This window comes from Oncorhynchus mykiss, chromosome 1 (genome assembly GCF_013265735.2).
Source record: "Oncorhynchus mykiss isolate Arlee chromosome 1, USDA_OmykA_1.1, whole genome shotgun sequence".
Taxonomy (NCBI): Eukaryota; Metazoa; Chordata; class Actinopteri; order Salmoniformes; family Salmonidae; genus Oncorhynchus; species Oncorhynchus mykiss.
This window is the reverse complement of record NC_048565.1, coordinates 39,805,551-39,826,490: the sequence shown is the minus strand read 5'-3', so window position 1 is coordinate 39,826,490 and position 20,940 is coordinate 39,805,551. Positions and strand designations below refer to the sequence as shown.

Genomic DNA, 20,940 nt, shown 5'->3' with positions numbered 1-20,940 from the left:
TATCATGTGTGCACGCTCCGACAGGGTCGTACCCTCGGAGTTGAGGGTGATGAGGGTGACGTTCTGGGTGCTCTGGGAGTTGTTGGCCTGGCCACTGTTGGACACCGAGTCGCTGGCCTCTGAACCGCTCTCCTGTTCCTCCTGGCTGTCCTCCGGCGCCGGCACCTTCACCAGGAACGTGTTCTGCCTCCGCCCGCCCACTGTGCTGATGGAACAAACAGAGGCTTAGTTAGAGCGAGGTATCAACACAGGGACCCATGGGCCGAGCCAAACTGCATTCCACCGTGTTCTGTTTGAGTCACTAAACTCTGCAGGTTTCATAGGACCACCGTGTTACGACGGTTCTGTGTAGATCAGACTTTAGATCACAGTTTCATGCACAACAGTATTTGTTCTATATGCGATTCTAAAAAAACAGGTGTCAGTCACTCACTTGCTAAGGAGGTTCTCCAGTGAATCTGCCCCTCGAGTTACTGACTCCTCCTGACCCTTCGGTCGGTCTTGGCTCACTATGACATTGGTCTGCGGAACAACACTGCAGGGGCAGACAGGGAATTCTTCTGTGTCAAATACCTAAACAGGCTCCAGTGTCAAATTGTGTTCATGGGAAAAGGCGCATTCTACTTAAGCACTCACTTGTAAGGGAATGAGTACTCCCTCACCCCTCAAAGTACAAGTCAACAAGTGTCAACATCCTCCAGTGTATCACCCTTTGTCTCCAAGTCCTCATCTCACCCTGACCAGTCCCCGAATTATATCCCACCATGATCCCCAGTCCTAACCAGGTTGTATTCATTAGGCACCAGAAGAAAACAGACAGAGACAGAAAAGACTACCTGAACATAAGAAATAAGAAACTCTCATTTTTGTTTGTCGTGCCAAAATGGCCTGCTACAATATACCCTAATGAATATGGACCCGGGGCCACACTTCAACTCACCAGCGCACTTTGTTCCAGGTCTGGGTGGCACCTAGAGGGGAGCCGGCCACCATAGGGACCTGGATGGGTGCCTGGTTCTTGTTGACCACGGCATCCAGCTTCTTCTCCAGGGTCCGGCACGTCACCTCTACCAGCTGCAACTTGGCCTCCATGTTATCCAGACGCTGGCAGATCGTTTGGCTGATGGAGTACAACAAGGTCTGGAGAGCAGAATAGGTGAAGAGTGAGAGTGAGAGAAAGTTAAGTGTGTGTGTGTGTGTGTGTGTGTGTGTGTGTGTGTGTGTGTGTGTGTAAATGCATGTTACACATTGGTGGTGGATGAAGTAAGTTCCCTTCTTTACAATGAGCTTAGAGACTAAGCACTACAGTAGACCTATTCTTACAAACTTCGGTTTTCGTTCTTCTTCTATAGTATTATGGCGGTCCGCAAACAAAAGTTAAAGCTGCATGCCACCACCTACTGTACAATCTATTACACTTGGTGATATGAAAGGGAAAATGGAAAAAAAGAATAAGAATAACCCAACCAACTATTAACCGTCATTAAAAACACCACCATTGCACTACTTTAACACCATCTAATCTTACCCCAGGCCGACATCCTGGGAGGACAGAACACTACCATTCAACACCCCCTGTAACGCATCCGCAGTACAATATTGTAATCCTAAATACTTCTCTGCAGCTGGCATCACAACGAAGGTGACAAATATAACCACGGTTATGTGAAATGTATGGATCACTCCAATATATTGGTATCAATCCGCAGCGGGGGGATACATCTGAGGTGAGGCTTTACAGATTTACTCCAGTGTACACCTGTATCACAGCTGGGGTCCGCCCCTATATATAGACCCAATGGCCGCAACTCACATTCTCTACATAATTTTTGACGCACCTCTAGCACCGTAGAGGATTGGAGTGATCCATATAGCTCACATAACCGTGGTTACATAGGGAACATTGGTTATGTTTAACTATATTGGATCACTCCAATATTTTGGTATGCCCGTACCAGATTTAGTCGGTGCTAGAGGGACCTGGCCAGCCAGCAGCGAAGTCCCAGTGCGGGACCGAGACGCAGGGGCCGTCAATGTGGAAGGGGGGTCCCGGAAGGGGAGGCGACGCCCAGGACAGCTGTACCAACTGCAGAGGGAGGTGCCACATTTACCCGATAGTACCTAGCAAAGGTGCAAGAGGCATCCCAGCTGGACACAGCACAGATATCAGTGAGGGGTACACCTCTCAGTAGAGCCCAGGACGCAGCCACACCTCGTGTTGAATGTGCCAGCACAGATCCCAGCACTGGCCTGCCAGCCAGGCGGTATGCTATCGTGTCACGATCCAGTGAGAGAGCCTCTGCTTTGATAGCCCAGCGTCCAGGACTCTCTCACCATAGCCGCTGGCCGACCTGCCCTTGGTCACACCTCCCCAGCCAATCTGGGAGGCATCTGTGCTGACCAGCTCTCAGTGACACATCCTCAGCATCTCCACCCCACCTGAGAGAAAGGAGCGACAGCGCCACCTCAACAACGCCTTGAGGAACTGCATGGTCACCCGCAGCTGGCGGTGACGGTGGCGCTTTGGGTGCAGCCGGTGGGAGTTGAACCACTATTGAAGAGGCCGGAGATGGAGCAGGCCCAGGGGAATCAGCAATGAGGCCGCCGTCAGCAAGCCCAACAGGCGATGGCAGATCAGGGTGGATACCACCCGCCCCTGCCGAAAGTGGTCGAAACAAGATAAGATCGCCTGAACCCTTCTGGTGGGCAGGCGTGCTCTCATGAGGACTGAGTCCAGTTCCATGTCAAAGAAGGCCACCTTTTTTTTAAACTTCAACCCCTTTACCTACTCAATTTTATGGTATCCAATTGGTAGTTACAGTCTTGTCTCATCGCTGCAACTCCTGTACGGACGTGGGAGAGGTGAAGGTCGAGAGCCGTGCGTCCTCCGAAACACAACCCAGCCAAGCCACACTGCTTCTTGACACAATGCCCGCTTAAACCGGAAGCCAGTCGCACCAATGTGTCAGTGGAAACACCGTACATCTGGCAACCGTGTCAGCGTGCATTGCGCCCGGCCCACCACAGGAGTCACTAGAGTGCAATGGGACAAGAACATCCCTGCCGGCCAAACCCACCCCTAATCCCACCCCTAACCCGGACAACGCTGGATAAATTTTGCACTGCCCCATGGGTCTCCCGGACGTGGCTGGCTGCGACAGAGCCTGGACTCAAACCAGGATCTCTAGTGGTACAGCTAGCACTGCGATGCAGTGCCTTAGACCACTGCGCCACTCAGGAGGCAGACAATTCTTGTCATTTATAGTAATACCCAGCCCACTGATGTAGGTCAGGAGCCTGTCTCAGTCTGACAGGACCTGGGTCTTGGTCCGGACACAAATCAGCCAATCGTCCAGGTAATTGAGGATCAACAATCCTCTGGACGTGAGAGGTGCCAGGGACATCGTCCATGCACTTTGTGAAAGTGCAGGGTGCCAAGGAGAGGCCGAAGGGAAGAACCATGAATTCGTAAGCCGTCCCTTCGAAAGTGAATCTGAGGTACTGCCAATGAGCTGGGTGAACAGGAACCTTGAGGTACGCATCCCTCAGGTCCAGCATCACCAACCACTGGTCCCTGGACACGTCCTGCAACACACGACTGGGGACAGCATGTAGAATCTCAGTACCTTCAAGTACCCATTGAGGTTGCTGAGGTCCAGAATCAGTTATCAACCCCTGGGGTAATGGGGAGAGTGGCTCTGGAGAGCAGCTGGCAGACGGCAGATTGGGCCAGCCAGAGATGGCGCCGGGAAGTAACCACCTGTGCCATGGCCAGTGACAACTCTGGAGCAGGGAAACCAGGCGAGACACCTCCATTGCTTCCCAGAGGAACTCCCCGCAACCAGGGCAACAGTCTGCAGGTAGGCCTGCAGCAGCATGGCCACGTTGGTAAGGCAGCCAGGAGAGCAGAGGGACCCATATGTGGCTTTCAAGTCCGCATCAAAGACTCTGGGGGGGCTCGTGGCTTCAATCGCAGGTTCCACACTATAATCTCCCAGTCCGGGAGGACCATGGGAGTTATCATGGCATCCATGGTCGGGTACTCCCGGAGGCCGAGTGACTCGTAACATAACTCCATGGTCCAGTCTTTGCTGTGAGTCAGAAGAGCCCTCTGGCAGACGCCCAGTCCTCCTGCAAGGCCTCGAAGAACTGAGATGGGGACAGTTGGAAAGTAATCTCTGTCCACCAGTTTGATGTCCAGTGCAGTGGCTACCGGAGTAGGCTCCTCATAGCCTCTCGAGCCACTGGGGGCAATGAAGCCCCACTGCCGGCTTCTGATGGCCTGTCAGCCAGGTAGCCCCGCTCACGGTGGTGAACAGTGCCAGCATCATCCCCCAGGAACAGCCTATCACTGGTCAACAGGGAACAGCTGTCATCGCCATCGAAGCTATCAACCTCCTGATGCAGGGCATGCGCCCTCCGTTTAAGGTGGTCCCAGAGGTCCGACTCCTGCCCCATCCAGGACTGGCAGCAGATGGGCAATGCCTGCGGTGGCTCCAGCTATGCTCCCTAGGAGGGATACTGGGCCCAGGAGTGGGACTAACAGCTCGCTGGTACACTACTCCTGAGGGATGGAGCTCGTCCCCAGCCTGAGCCCGAGCCTGGCCGACCCACTTGTGCATGGCCTCCAATCGTGCCAGGTGCAGGCGTTTGAGAACACCACACCACACCGCGCTCCACCGACCTCTCCGCGTGGCTCAAAACGGGGCAGTGCATACACAAGGTATGCGGATCCCCAGAGGGGATGCTACCATCACCCCTGTCACAAAGGGAAGCCATAAGCTCAGCCAAGCCAACAAGACCACGGAGCAAGGGTCCGACGCCCTGGGAGAGCTTATGTCGTGACCCGCTTAGAGGAATAGGAACCCGGTGAGGGATAAATTACCCAGTACCTCTGCAAAAAATGGAGAAGACCCGTATGGGAGAAGCAGGCAGACAAAAAAAATCATGGATTTGATTTATTAGTTTTTTGTTTTACACCAACTGCAATTTTACCTAGCTGGTTTTAATATGCAAACAGTAAAAACAGCATCATATGATGGAGTAACTCCGTTAAGGAACTCCAAAGTTAGTCTCAACGTAGTGGAAAGCCCACCGCGATACTCTTACACTCTGCAGGGGAAAGAACAAGACAAAAAGCCCACAGGGTAATTAGCAGAAAACCTGCACCTATGGCATCGGGAGCAGCATGTTGAAGCAATTTACAACACACACATAGAACAAGCCAGTGGGCAAGTTGTGTAAGGTGAATTACAGTTTGTGGCAGCAAGAGCCACCATACTAATGGATGCACACGGAGTCGTAGTGTAACGCTGGTAAAACACAAGCACGACAAACCACGGGCGGAAGATACAGATCAAACGCGTGCAGCGAATGGAGCACTCAAGAGGAGGTGCTAGGCATGTGGCCAGCTTCTCCAGGCTGCAAACAGCCAGTGAGTATAATTCACTTACCAGTGACTTACCAAGCAAACTTCAGAAATGTTTTACCTCAAACCATATGGACGTCCGCTGAGAAAATGAAAGAGAATGTGTGTCGCGGCCATGGGGTCGATATGTAGGGGCGAACCACAGGTGTGGCACAGGTGTACACGGGAGTAAATCTGTAAATCCTCACCTCGGATGTATCCCTCTGCCATGTTTACTTTCACTTTCTAACCGAAGTTGGTGTGGGTTTTCTTTTTATTTTTTTCTCCGTATAAAGGCAAATCTCATGAGCTTACTTGGCCAGCACCCAGACAGTAGGCACCCCCCCATAGATGCCTTTCAGAACCCATTTTAAAACCCCACCTGTTTTGTACTGGTTGTCAGTGGCTCATTTTTTGTTCCGTTTTTCTGTTGAGCTGTGTTTTTTGGAGTTCTTGTTTGGGAACATAACACTACATCAATGCAATTTGATTTATTTTCATAGGACAAACATACTGACATGCTCACATGACTGACTCAGCTTAGAACGGCATATCATATCCAATATACCCCCGAAGTAGTCCACAAGTAACCTACCTTTAGAGATGCATCCTGGGTGCTGTTGTCCACCCTTGGCCTTTTCCTGTCAGGCTTGTCATCAGAATCTTCATGATTGTCCAACACATCTAACACATCACACACAATCATTCAAAAAATATGCACTGTTGCTGCTGGTATGTAGCTCTTTCGAAGTGATTTATCCAAATGTACCCTAGCAGCGCACAGACCCCACCCACCTAAGGATTTGTCTTTTTGAACAATCCATTTCCTGTGTTTGAGGGGTGCAAAAATCCACCTGTCACTGGATTGATTGCTTTCATTTTGAAAGCAACTTCCGAAAATGAACACGGATTATTGTGATATTATCTTTGATCTCGCAAACAATGTAAAGTATGTTTAGATAGATTTTGTTTTTTAAACCGAGTGTATCCTGCTACTGACACATTTGTTCAATTATGCAAGAAAATGTGACAACAGTAACTAATGATGCAGACTAGACAGAGCAGGTAAGGCAGATGGGGCTGCAACACTTGCTCTGTTCCACCCTTATGTTAAATCATATATGCAAAAACACCTGGGGCCTCATTTATAAACATTGTGCAAACACAAAATATTCCCCAAAACATTCATGCGCCAGTTCACGCATTAAATTGGCTGTATAAAAACTGAACTTGATGAGAGAATGCACTTATCCTCCCGCCACCTTTAGACCATGCGTACGCACAGTTTCTAGTGGTAGCCTTGTGCAAATGGGGACTATATCTTGACATATTCGTAACAAAAAAAACAGGTAGCTCAATATAATAAGATAATTTGCTGTTAGTGAGAAGAGCAAAAGTAAATGTATCTTTGCATTCTAAAATAATTACACATATATTTCCAATTATTTATTTCATTTCCATGATCATTGCAGAATAAATTCCTCACCTTTTCTGACTGTGATGGTTTCATACTCACAAAATAGCTTATAGGCCTACAACAAGTTTGTATAGGCTACCATTCTATACAATCCGATCCGAAGCACAGTTTAACGGTTGAACAGACTGTTCACCTTTTCTATTGACGTTTGTAGGCTACGTCTGAAAACTGTAAAGTCAAATGTATCGAGTAGCCTAGACAATATTTCATTTTTAAACATAATACATACAGTACCAGTCAAAGGTTTGGATACACCTACTCATTCCAGGGTTTTTCTTAAATGTGTACTATTTTCTACATTGTAGAATAATAGTGAATACATCACAACTATTAAATAACACATATGGAATCAAATAACCAAAAAAGTGTTAAACAAGTCCAAATATATTTGAGATTCATCAAAGTAGCCATCCTTTGCCTTGATGAAACCTTTGCACACTCTTGGCCTTTTCTCAAACAGCTTCATGAGGTAGTCCCTTGGAATGTGTTTAAATTAACAGGTTTGCCTTCTTAAAAGTTCATTTGTGGAATTCCTTTCCTTCTTAATCCATTTGAGACAATCAGTTGTGTTGTGACAAGGTAGGGGTGGTATACAGAAGATAGCCCTATTTGGTGAAAGAACAAGTCCATATTATGGCAAAAACAGTTCAAATAAGCAAAGAGAAACGACTGTCCATCATTACTTTAAGACATGAAGGTCAGTCAATGCGGAAAATCTCAAAAACCATCAAGCGCTATGATGAAACTGGCTCTCATGAGAACCGCCACAGGAAAGGAAGACCCAGAGTTACCTCTGCTGCAGAGGATAAATTCATTAGAGTTAACTGCACCTCAGATTGCAGCCCAAATAATTGCTTCACAGAGTTCAAGTAACAGACATCTCAACATCAACTATTCAGATACCACTGTGTGAATCAGGCCTTCATGGTCAAATTGCTGCAGAGAGACCACTACTAAAGGACACAATAAGAAGAAAACACTTGCTTGAGCCAAGAAACTCGAGCAATGGACATTAGACCGGTGGAAATCTGTCCTTTGGTCGGATGAGCAAATTTGAGATTTTTGGTTCCAACTGCCGTGTCTTTGTGAGATGCAGAGTAGGTGAACAGATTATCTCTGCATGTGTGGTTCTCACCGTGAAGCATGGAGGAGGTGGTGTGATGGTGCTTTGCTGGTGACACCATCAGTGATTTATTTCGAATTCAAGGTACGCTTCATCAGGATGGCTACCACAGCATTCTGCAGTGATCCGCCATCCCATCTGGTTTGACTATCATTTGTTTTTCAACAGGACAATGACCCAACACACCTCCAGACTGTGTAAGGGCTATTTGAGCAAGAAGGAGAGTGATAGAGTGCTGCATTAGATGACCTGGCCTCCACAATCACCTGACCTCAACCCAATTGAGATGGTTTGGGATGAGTTGGACCACAGAATGAAGAAAAAGCAGCCAACAAGTGCTCAGCATATGTGGGAACTCCTTTGGGAGTGTTGGGAAAGCATTCCAGGTGAAGCTGGTTGAAAGAATACCGAGAGTGTGCAAAACTGTCATCAAGGTAAAGGGTGGCTACTTTGACGAATATAAATTATTAAGACTTTTTTGGTTACTACATGATTCTGTGTTATTTCATAGTTTTGATGTCTTCACTATTATTCTAAAATGTAAAAATAAAGAAAAACCCTTAATGAGTAAGTGTGTCCAAACTTTTGACTGGTACTGCATATCATAACCATTCTACCTTTCTGGCCATGAGTTCATATTCCCGAAATAGCAATACAACAAATGACCATGTGCATCTCTCATTTCATTGGGCCTATTAGATTATTATAATTTTACATTGTCGCTCTATGCATCCGAAAGAAAGCACGGTTTATAACATACAGTAGAATTTAACAGATGAATAGACAGTTGATCTTTTGCATTGAAGTGTATAGGCTACTACTGTAAATAGGCCTACTGTTGTTTTCATTTTTTTCAGAGTAGACCATGTTTGAGAAATCTCGGGCAGTGCAGCATATTTAGGTTCAGGAGAAAGTAAATGCAAAACATTATTGAATTCAAACAATCTGTTTACAGGTCCACAACAATTTGAAACGGTCAGATACAGCAAATGTCACTGCAAAAAAAATATTTGGCCAACACCACCAAAGACATTTGATCAAGTTCGCCATTGATATTTCCTTTAGATATACTGTCTTGGCCTAATTCCAATCTTCCAAAGTATACAGCAAAAAACAGCATTATTGTCACCATAAAAGGTGAATGATGGGCACTATTCAGGAAGAGTTATAATGCGTGCACAGTTTTTCATTCAGGTCTGATTTATAACAGGAAACGTGTATGTATGGCATGTGCCAGTTTATAAATCTCAATATTTGTGTGTGCACTCAGTCTTTTCAGAATAGTGCACGCAGATATTTAGTGTAACATTATTTGTCCATGCCAGTAAAAAAGATGATGTGCTATTATTCTGTCGATATCTGATAGATTGTAAAAATCCCTTTTCAATTTATTAGAATTGTTTATAAAACCTTTTAACAATTTCGATGACCGTTGCTAATGTACCCACATGGGTAGTAGCTACCATTAAAATAAAACATCTAAAGCCAGAAGTGAAGCGTCACCATTAGTCAATGAATAGTTAGTGGTGACCCTTCCTTTTCAATACAGACAAATGGATGTCTAGAGACATTTTTGGATGTACTACCATGACATTTATCGAGAGCCAGCAATTTCCCCCTTGTGGTTTTCCTTGTCAGGTCACATGGCCCTAGTTATGGTGATTGGACAGAACTTTGTAATATAGATCTTACCAGTCTGGTCGCCCTGGCCCAAGTCCTCCACTGCTATCTGCACTATCTCCTCCAAATCTTGTTCTGACATTATTCAGACCTGTATAGCCAGAGAGGACCACAAAACAACATCATTATTGCAAATAAAAAGAGCCTTGACAATCTCTGGCTCTTCAATCCCAATGTCAGTGAATTTATGACAATCAGCAATAAGAAAATAAAACAGTTTAAAAAGGGGATTGTTCTAAAAAGAAAACCTGATATCTGTGCTACATGTTTCAAGCAGACCACTATAGTCCTTGTGCCCAAGAACACCAAAGTAACCTGTCAAAATTACTTCCGTTCCATAGCACTAATATCTGTAGCCATGAAAAGCCTTGAAAGGCTGGTTATGGCTCATATCAACACCATCATCCCAGAACCCTGGACCCACTCCAATTCACTTAATGCCCAAACAGAGCCACAGACGACACAATCTCTATTGCACTCCACACAGTCCTTTCCCACCTGGACAAAATAAACACATATTTGATAACGCTGTTAATAGACTACAGCTCAGTATTCAACACCATAATGCACTCCAAGATATCACTAAGTTAAGTCCCTGAATACCTCCCTCTGCAACTGGGTCCTGGACTTCCTGACGGGCCGCCTCCATCCGTCACGTTGACCCTCAACACTGCGGCCCCTCTGGGGTGCGTGCTTTGTCCCCTGCTGTACTCCCTGTTCATCCATGACTGTATGGCCGCACACGACTCCAACAACATCATCAAGTTCGCCGATGACATAAAGGTGGTGGGCCTGATCATTAACGATTGTGAGACAGCCTACAGGGAGGAGGTCAAAGACCTCTCCCTCAATGTGGGCAAGACAAAGGAGCTTATCGTGGACTACAGGAAACGGAGGGCCGAACTGGTTGAGCGGGTTGAGAGCTTCAAGTTCCTCAGTGTTCACATCGCTAAGGATCTATTATGGTCCAAACACACCAACACAGTCATGAAGAGGGCACGGCGGCCTCCCGGGTGGCGCAGTGGTCTAAGGCACTGCATCGCAGTGCTAGCTGTGCCACCAGAGACTCTGGGTTTGAGCCCAGGCTCTGTCGCAGCCGGTCGCGACCGGGAGGTCCAGGGAGCAACGCACAATTGGCCCAGCGTTTGGGTGGCAGGGATATCCTTGTCTCATCGCGCACCAGCGACTCCTGTGGCGGGCCAGGCGCAGTGCACGCTGACCAGGTCGCCAGGTGTATGGTGTTTCCTCCGACACATTGGTGCGGCTGGCTTCCGGGTTGGATGTGCGTTGTGTCAAGAAGCAGTGCGGCTAGGTCGGGTTGTGTTTCGGAGGACGCATGGCTCTCGACCTTCGCCTCTCCCGAGTCAGTACGGGAGTTGCAGCGATGAGACAAGACTGTAACAACTACCAATTGGATACTACGAAATTGGGGAGAAAAAGGGAAATAAAGCAATTAAAACATTTTTTTAAAAGAGGACACGGCAACAACTCTTCAGGAGGCTAAAAAGATTTGGCGTGTGCCCTCAGATCCTCAAAAAGCTATACACCTACACCATTGAGAGCATCTTGTGTATGTGCATAGTCAACTCTTCTTGTGTATTTATTCCTTGTGTTAATAATAATAGAAAAAATATGATTATTTATTTATTGTACTGCATTGTTGGGAAGGGCCCGTAAGTAAGCATTTCACTGTTAGTCTACACCTTGTTTACAAAGCATGTGACAATTAAAATGTGATTTGTTCTGTGCCTTTTGCTTAACTGGACCTCATAATTCAAGAATGAGTCACTTAACTAGTATGGCACATATCACCACTCTACACCACTGGGATACATTTGTTTCAATATTGGTTGAGTCATGTGAATTTACTAGGCTTGATTAGAGGGCCACAAATCCTGACATGGCATAGAATATGCGTAACTCATCATTTCAATATTCTAACCTGCAAATAACAGGCAAAAGAAGACTGAAGAACTGACTACTTGAACTATGTTCTGCAACTGAGAAACGAATGAGCTCTTAGCCTTGTAGCTAGTAAAAGTATAAATTTTGTTGTCAATATTATTAAATATCTATAAACTCAGTTAATCAAATGTAGTTAATAGTATTAAGTGGTTACTGTCTGGTTCCATTTGTCAAAATACCAGACTTCCACCAGAGGGCACTCAACCCTAACCCTGTTTGAAATTCAGGTTGAATTCAAAATGTTATTGATTGTCCTTGATTTTTTTCCTCTTGGACTCTGGACAGGGCCCCAGATTTAAGGAGAAAACAACTGAGAAAGAGTCTGATTTATTTCCTGCTCTATTCCCTGTGTGAAGTTTTACCTGAATGTGTCTTCGTTATAGAGCTAATAATAACAACAGGTAGAGTATTGGCTTCTTGTTGAGCAAGCTTCCTAATGTGGGTGTCTTAAGGGCAGTGGTGGAAAAAGTACCCAATTGTCATACTTGAGTAAAAGTACAGATAAGTTAATAGAAAATGACTCAGGTAAAAGTGAAGTCACCCAGTAAAATACTACTTGTGTAAAAGTCCAAAAGTATTTAGTTTTAAATATACTTAAGTATCAAAAGTACATGTAATTGATCAAATCTACCTAAGTATCAAAATAATTTCAAATTCCTTCTATTAAGCAAACCACAAAGCACCATACTTTTTTGCCCCACTGTATATAAACATATGTATACACTGTATTCTATACTATTCTACTGTATCTTAGTCTATGCCGCACTGATATTGCTCGTTCATATATTTATATATTCTTAATTACATTCCTTTACTTAGATTTGTGTGTGTTGTGTATAGGTTGTGAAATTGTTAGATAATACTTGTTAGATATTACTGCACTGTCGGAGCTAGAAACACAAGCATTTCGCTACATAACATCTGCTAAACACATGTATGTGAACAATAACATTATATGTCCATGAATGTTTCATATGTGAATGTTTCATATGTGTTTCAACCTGTCCCCAAATTGATATAGTTGGTTCAGAGTTCGTTTTGATATTTCAACCTGCGTGTCCTGATCATGTCTGGTGGGGATAGACAAACTCAACATGCGCACGATGGAGCACACACACACTGAGCCAGTTTGATTATGATGTTAGTCTATTAGAGCTTTGCACACCTAGATTGTACAATATTTGCAAAAGCTCTTTCAAGTTGTTGATCATTGCTAAACAGCCATTTTCAAGAAAGCAGAATGAACCAGCTTTTCCTCTAGGCTTTTGCCGATGACAAGCATACCCATAACATGATGCACCCACCACCTTGCATGAAAATATGAAGAGTGATACTTAGTAATGTGTTGGAATTGCCACAAACATAACGTGCTGTATTCAGGACATAAGAGTTCATTTCTTTGCCACATTTTCTGTAGTATTACTTTAGTACCTTATTGCAATAAAGGTACAGGTGGACCGTTTGCGCCACTGTAGGCTGCTACACAATATCCCATGATTAGTAGGCAAAGTTGGACACATGACACATACAGTGCCTTGCGAAAGTTTTCGGCCCCCTTGAACTTTGCGAACTTTTGCCACATTTCAGGCTTCAAACATAAAGATATAAAACTGTATTTTTTTGTGAAGAATCAACAACAAGTGGGACACAATCATGAAGTGGAACGACATTTATTGGATATTTCAAACCTTTTTAACAAATCAAAAACTGAAAAATTGGGCATGCAAAATTATTCAGCCCCTTTACTTTCAGTGCAGCAAACTCTCTCCAGAAGTTCAGTGAGGATCTCTGAATGATCCAATGTTGACCTAAATGACTAATGATGATAAATACAATCCACCTGTGTGTAATCAAGTCTCCGTATAAATGCACCTGCACTGTGATAGTCTCAGAGGTCCGTTAAAAGCGCAGAGAGCATCATGAAGAACAAGGAACACACCAGGCAGGTCCGAGATACTGTTGTGAAGAAGTTTAAAGCTGGATTTGGATACAAAAATATTTCCCAAGCTTTAAACATCCCAAGGAGCACTGTGCAAGCGATAATATTGAAATGGAAGGAGTATCAGACCACTGCAAATCTACCAAGACCTGGCCGTCCCTCTAAACTTTCAGCTCATACAAGGAGAAGACTGATCAGAGATGCAGACAAGAGGCCCATGATCACTCTGGATGAACTGCAGAAATCTACAGCTGAGGTGGGAGACTCTGTCCATAGGACAACAATCAGTCGTATATTGCACACATCTGGCCTTTATGGAAGAGTGGCAAGAAGAAAGCCATTTCTTAAAGATATCCATAAAAAGTGTCGTTTAAAGTTTGCCACAAGCCACCTGGGAGACACACCAAACATGTGGAAGAAGGTGCTCTGGTCAGATGAAACCAAAATTGAACTTTTTGGCAACAATGCAAAACGTTATGTTTGGCGTAAAAGCAGCACAGCTGAACACACCATCCCCACTGTCAAACATGGTGGTGGCAGCATCATGGTTTGGGCCTGCTTTTCTTCAGCAGGGACAGGGAAGATGGTTAAAATTGATGGGAAGATGGATGGAGCCAAATACAGGACCATTCTGGAAGAAAACCTGATGGAGTCTGCAAAAGACCTGAGACTGGGACGGTGGCTAGGAAAAACTCCCTAGAAAAAGGCCAAAACCTAGGAAGAAACCTAGAGAGGAACCAGGCTATGAGGGGTGGCCAGTCCTCTTCTGGCTGTGCCGGGTGGAGATTATAACAGAACATGGCCAAGATGTTCAAATGTTCATAAATGACCAGCATGGTCAAATAATAATAATAATCACTACATACTTCATGACTATATACTATTAGTTAATTTTAGTATACTGTAAACCATGGGTGGGCAACTCCAGTCCTCGAGGGCCTGATTGGTATCACTTTTTCTTCATCCCTAGCAAACACAGCTGATTAATCAAATTGCATTCTAAACTGAAGATCATGATTAGGTGATTATTGGAGTCAGGTGTTAGCTGGGGCAAACTGTGACACCAGTCAGGCCCTCGAGGACTGGAATTGCCCATCCCGCTGTAAACGGTATCCTTTCAGTTGAGCGTACTAACGCTTCGCCTCTCTACCTGAAGTTGGTGCTGTTACTATGCAGCCTCTTGCTAGCATAACAAATTCCTAGCTAGACATTGTAAGACTTTGTGTGTGTTCTTAAATTCAATCTGGAGTGCCAGAGTCAGATTGTCCATTTTTAAATTCAGAGTGTTTCTCCCTGGGGGCGTTCAGAGCACACACACTGGACGCTCTTACCCTGTCAACTGATGACCGAAGTCAGCCTGCAGGCGCCCGGCCCAACAAGGAGTCGCTAGAGTGCAATGAGCCTGGTAAAGCCCTCACGGCCATACCCTTCCCTTACTTGAACGATGCTGGGCCAATTGTGCGCCACCCTATAAGACTCCCGGTCACGGCCGGTTGTAACATAGCCTGGGATCGTACCCGGGTCTGTAGTGACACTTCAAGCTGCGCCACTGGGAAGCCTTTTAGCTAGGCCCCTTAGTTCCAGTGAAGGGAAAGCTTAACACTACAGCATACAATGACATTCTGTGTAAACAATTCTGTGCTTCCAACTTTGTGGCAACAGTTTGGGGAAGGCCCTTTGCTGTTTCAGCATGACAATGCCCTCATGCACAAAGCGAGGTGCATAAAGAAATTGTCGAGATTGGTGTGGAAGAACTTGACTGGACTGCATAGAGCCCTGACCCCATCGAACACCCTTGGGTTGAATTGGAATGCCGACTGCAAGCCAGGCCTAATCACCCAACATCAGTGCCCGACCTCACTAATGCTTGTGGCTGAATGGAAGCAAGTGTGTTACTGGCCCACAATACCCCATAAAGTGGAATTGTGTTTTTAGAAATGTTTACAAATTAAATTAAAAGCTTAAGTGTCATGAGTCAATACATATTCAACCCCTTTGTTATGGCAGTCTAAATTATATCAGGAGTAAAAATGTGCTTGACAAGTTGCACTCTGTGCAACACAAGAGGTTGGTGTCACCTTCATTGGGGAGGACATGCTTGTGGTAATGGCTGGAGGGAAATCAGTGGAATTATATTAAATACATCAAACGCATGGTTTCCGTTTGTTTGATACTATTCCATTTGTTCTGTTCCAGTCTCCACTGGTGTGCAATAATAGTCAGTTAACATTTTTTTTTTTTTCTCATCTCTGTACCTCACACATGTAAGGTCCCACTCCCGAGGAGTGGATTTCAAACACCGATTCAACCACAAAGACCAGTGAGGTTTCCAATTCCTCGCAAGGAAGGGCACCTATTGGTAGATTGGTAAAAAAGAAAGCAGACATTGAAAATCCCTTTGACCATTGTGAAATTAATTACACTTTGGATGGTGTATCAACAGACCCAGTCAGTAGAAAAATAAAGGCGTCCTTCTCAAACTCTGTTGCCGGAGAGGAAAGAAACCATTCGGGGATTTCACCATGAGGCCAATGGTAACATTAAAACAGTTAAGAGTTTAATGGCTGTGATAGGATTAAACTGAGGATGAATGAACAACATTGTAGTCACTCCACAATACTAACCTAAATGACAGAGTGAAATGAAGGTATCCTGTACAGAATAAAAATATTCCAAAACATACACCCCGTTTGCAAATATCTGGATTTTGGTTTGAATGCCACTGCGTGGAGGGGTGTGAAAATGAATTACTTTATCAACAATTTACACTTAATTATGGTCATTATCTTGTTGGCAGAGGTATGGCACTACAATTAAAGCTAGATGTCTGTACTTGAACGAACAGGCGACTGTGTACAAATGATACAGCATGTCTTCATTCGCTGACAATATGTTTACAACCTAACTTTAAACAATAACGTTGCAGATATTCTAGGTCTTGATATTGACTCTAAACTAGCTACAACCTATGGTGTAATCACTAGTCCAAACGGTTCAGTTTTGGAACGAATTCGAGTTTCTGTTGGACAAATTTAGGTAGGTCCCTCCCGGTTTGCTTCCGTTTAAGGTTTTGCTACAGAATCGACGTAACGTTACTGAATAAGTCCCTGAGCCTAAATCACGACTGTCCACCATTGCATGTAGCTAGCTAGTTATATCTAGGCCAGCGTTTCCCAAACTCGCTCCTCGAAACCTCATAAAGCCGATTCAAATGATCAAACTTTGATTGTTTGAATAAGCCGTGTACTGCTAGGGTTAAACAACAAACGTACAGCCTTTGGGGTCCCCCAGTAAGTTTGGGAAACGTTGATATAGGCCAATTCAAGTGAGTTGTAAAGAAGCTCACTAGTTAGCCCGTCTAGTTTACATTCTAGATAAGCCTAGACTCATCCATGTATATGTGTATTCTTAACAGCAGAAATTCTGAAAGATAAGCTATTACATGACAAACCATGATTACAGTAGTAAACTAGCTAACATGTCAGACATTACCCGGCAGGTGGGCTACTTAGCTAGCTGGGCTAACTTGCATGGTAAATAAGGAATAACATTTCTGAATGCTGCTATATCTTACAAAACGTCAACAAAAAGGAGGCTACAAATTGAGTCACAGTTGTGTATTTAGATGTAATATATCAGGGCAAAAACAAGTGCCATTGCAGAAGGTACACTCAACTAGCTAACTAACGTTAACCATTTATAATTCGCATTTGAGGTAGCTAGCGTGCTAACCACAAGTACAACAAGCACGCAATACAATGGTACACTAGGCCTCAATGCCCATATCCGTGGCCGCGTTGTAAATTTATGATGTGGTTTATCTTATATTAATAATCCTCCAAATTAAATGTTGAATGCAGGTTCAAAGCATACAGTATCTCCACTTCTGGCTCACCGGGTATGTACGGTGTTAGATTGGGTTATATTACCGTGTGAATGATGAATTCTCGTGTTGTTTGTAGGGATTTCGATAACGGCGTCCTTCCTCGCGAGAGAAAAAACCTGAACTTCGTCTCAGTTTCTTCTCTGACCACCCGCTGCGATGGCAGGGTTGCCAGGTACTAGCAAAATCAGTCTAACAAGTTAGCTCTGAAAACCCGCTCACAAGTGCCCTAAATCTAGCCGATTTTTTTGAAGTGAGACGAGTTGCCACATTTATCCATCAAACCCTTTTTCCATAACGTTATCGAGCTAAATATCGACGTAATTTTAACGACATAGGCTAAGAAGCAAAATTTTGTTTAACATCAAAATAATTAAGAGTTTAAGAATTTCGCAAGAGAAAAGATACGATACATTATTAAAAACTCTCCAGATTATTTTCCATCAATGGATGTCGATTTAACTTGTTTTGACACCTATTATTAAGCAGTAAGGCCGAGGAGGTGTGGTATTTGGATGTTCTTAAGACATACCCTTTAGCCGTGGTATATTGGCCATATACCACAAACCCCTTAGGTGCCTTGTAGCTATTATAAACTGTTTACCAACGTAATTAGAATATTAAAACATTGTTTTTTTCTCCTTCCTGTGGTACACAGTCTGATATACCACAGCTTTCAAACAATCAGCATTCAGGGCTCAAACCACACAGTTTATAATTGTAGATAAATCCGGTTTGTGAATGTGCATAACTATAGATAAATCTGACAGGTAAGTTTGAGTGATAAATTGGACAGAGGATCTCAAAATCTCTGTGCAAGAAACATTGGGATGAACTTAAAAATGTTAGGCAATTCTCTGGCAGTTGTGCCGTTATTATGTGCCATTTAACGCCATAGTACCCTCCAAACTCGTCATCAAGCTCGAGACCATGGGTCTCGACCCCGAACTGTGCAACTGGGTGCTGGACTTCCTGACGGGCCGCCCCCAGGTGGTGAGGGTAGGTAACAACATCTCCACCCGCTCATCCTCAACACTGGGGCCCCACAAGGGTGCGTTCTGAGCCCTCTCCTGTACTCCCTGTTCACCCACGACTGCGTGGCCATGCACGCCTCCAACTCAATCATCAAGTTTGCGGACAACACTACAGTGGTAGGCTTGATTACCAACAACGATGAGGCGGCCTACAGGGAGGAGGTGAGGGCCCTCGGAGTGTGGTGTCAGGAAAATAACCTCACATTCAACGTCAACAAAACAAAGGAGATGATTGTGGACTTCAGGAAACAGCAGAGGGAACACCCCCCTATCCACATCGACGGGTCAGTAGTGGAGAGAGTAGTAAGTTTTAAGTTCCTCGGCGTACACATCACAGACAAACTGAATTGGTTCACCCACACAGACAGCGTGGTGAAGAAGGCGCAGCAGCGCCTCTTCAACCTCAAGAGGCTGAAGAAATTTGGCTTGTCACCAAAAGCACTCACAAACTTCTACAGATGCACAATCGAGAGCATCCTGTCGGGCTGTATCACCGCCTGGTACGGCAACTGCTCCGCCCACAACCGTAAGGCTCTCCAGAGGGTAGTGAGGTCTGCACAACGCATCACCGGGGGCAAACTACCTGCCCTCCAGGACACCTACACCACTCAATGTCACAGGAAGGCCATAAAGATCATCAAGGACAACAACCACCCGAGCCACTGCCTGTTTACTCCGCTATCATCCAGAAAGCGAGGTCAGTACAGGTGCATCAAAGCAGGGACCGAGAGACTGAAAAACAGCATCTATCTCATGTCCATCAGACTGTTAAACAGCCACCACTAACATTGAGTGGCTGCTGCCAACATACTGACTCAACTCCAGCCACTTTAATGATGGAAATTGATGTAAAATTTTTTATCACTAGCCACTTTAAACTATGTCACTTTATGTTTACATACCCTACATTACTCATCTCATATGTATATACTGTACTCGATACCATCTACTGCATCTTGCCTTTGCCGTTCTGTACCATCACTCATTCATATATCGTTATGTACATATTCTTTATCCCTTATACACACAAGTGTAAAGGTAGTAGTTGTGGAATTGTTAGGTTAGATTACTCGTTGGTTATTACTGCATTGTCGGAACTAGAAGCACAAGCATTTCGCTACACTCGCATTAACATCTGCTAACCATGTGTATGTGACTTTTAGATTAACTGTCTTCAAAGTAATGACTCGGGACGTCGGGTTTGATATGAATGCTTCTTTTAGTAATAATACTTGTTCACGTTACATTTAAACAACTTTAGATTCTACAGAGCAATGCAGGTAAGATGCTAGCGGAAAGTCAGCTGAATCACTTTTCACCTGCACATAACTGGCTCGTTATCTCTCTCATTCCTGTCGCAAGGCATTCTGGAACTTGCAGTCAAAAGTGTAATTCAATACTAACCAATACAATTACATATGTAAATAACTGTAAAGAAATATCTTTAGATACAGCTCAATGATTTAACTTAAACATTAACTCTGTAACACATTAAAGTTACAACATCAACAATCACAAAAAGCTTACTTCTCCAATTTTGTGCACAAACTTCTTTACATCCCTGTTAGTGAGCATTTCTTCTTTGTCAATATAATCCATCCACTTGACAAGTGTGGCATATCTAGAAGCAGATTTAACAGCATGATCATTACACGGGTGCAACTTGTGCTGGGGGACAATAAAAGGCCACTTTAAAATGTGCAGTTTTGTCACACAACACAAAGCAACATATGTCTCAAGTTTAGAGAGAGCGTTGACATGTCTACCAGAGCTATTGCCAGATAATTTAATGGGTGCTGAGAAGTATTTATGTCTATAATAAAGCCCCTTTTGTGGCAAAAAAAAATCATTCTGATTAGCTGGGCCTGGCTCCCCAGTGGGTAGGCTTGGCTGCCATGTGGATGGGCCTATGCCCTCCCAGGCTCACCCATGACTGCATCCATGCCCAGTCATGTGAAACTCATAGATTAGGGCCTAATTAATTAATTAAAATTATATGAACTCGTTTATATTTTTGTTCAGTATAGATGCAGGTAGCATATAGCCCTTGATAGGACAACATCTCACAGTGAAACTGACAGTAGTCCACAGTGAAACTGACATTAAATGTGGCGAATGATACATTTGTGATAGAGCTGTGACCATGATCACAACTGATAACTTTGAATTTAATTTAACTAAAGATGGCATAAATAACACAAGATTACAACAAACTGAGTTATAGGATATTTATTAAATCCGTTTTGCCAGCTCCAAGTAGGCTACACAAGTGGCACAAATTGATTTACCATGACTCCAGTTATATTGTCATTTCAACATATTTATTGTATCAAATGGTAGGCTACAGTAGCCTACAATGGCATAGAAATTAATAGACTACAATTTTCCCGGAAATCCTGAATGGCAACTGTAAGGGATTTCTTCCATTGACG

General features: G+C 44.2%; 1 protein-coding gene across 3 annotated transcripts in view; it reads right to left on the bottom strand.

Moving 5' to 3' along the window:
• The window catches only part of LOC110522607 (protein BANP), a 72,236-nt gene extending 54,608 nt beyond the window's left edge, over positions 1 to 17,628 (bottom strand). For 2 of the 3 annotated variants that reach the window (XM_021601072.2, XM_036977343.1), the window contains exons 1-6: positions 17,521 to 17,628; positions 9,700 to 9,778; positions 6,003 to 6,091; positions 941 to 1,140; positions 434 to 535; positions 33 to 205 (exon numbers count right to left, since the gene is read on the bottom strand). In XM_021601072.2, coding sequence (XP_021456747.2) covers positions 33 to 205; positions 434 to 535; positions 941 to 1,140; positions 6,003 to 6,091; positions 9,700 to 9,769 — 634 coding nt within the window. In that variant the 5' untranslated portion in view covers positions 9,770 to 9,778; positions 17,521 to 17,628. The remainder of the gene's footprint in view (positions 1 to 32; positions 206 to 433; positions 536 to 940; positions 1,141 to 6,002; positions 6,092 to 9,699; positions 9,779 to 17,520) is intronic. The other variant, XM_036977350.1, reaches the window with a different exon arrangement.
• Positions 17,629 to 20,940: the final 3,312 nt, after the last annotated feature.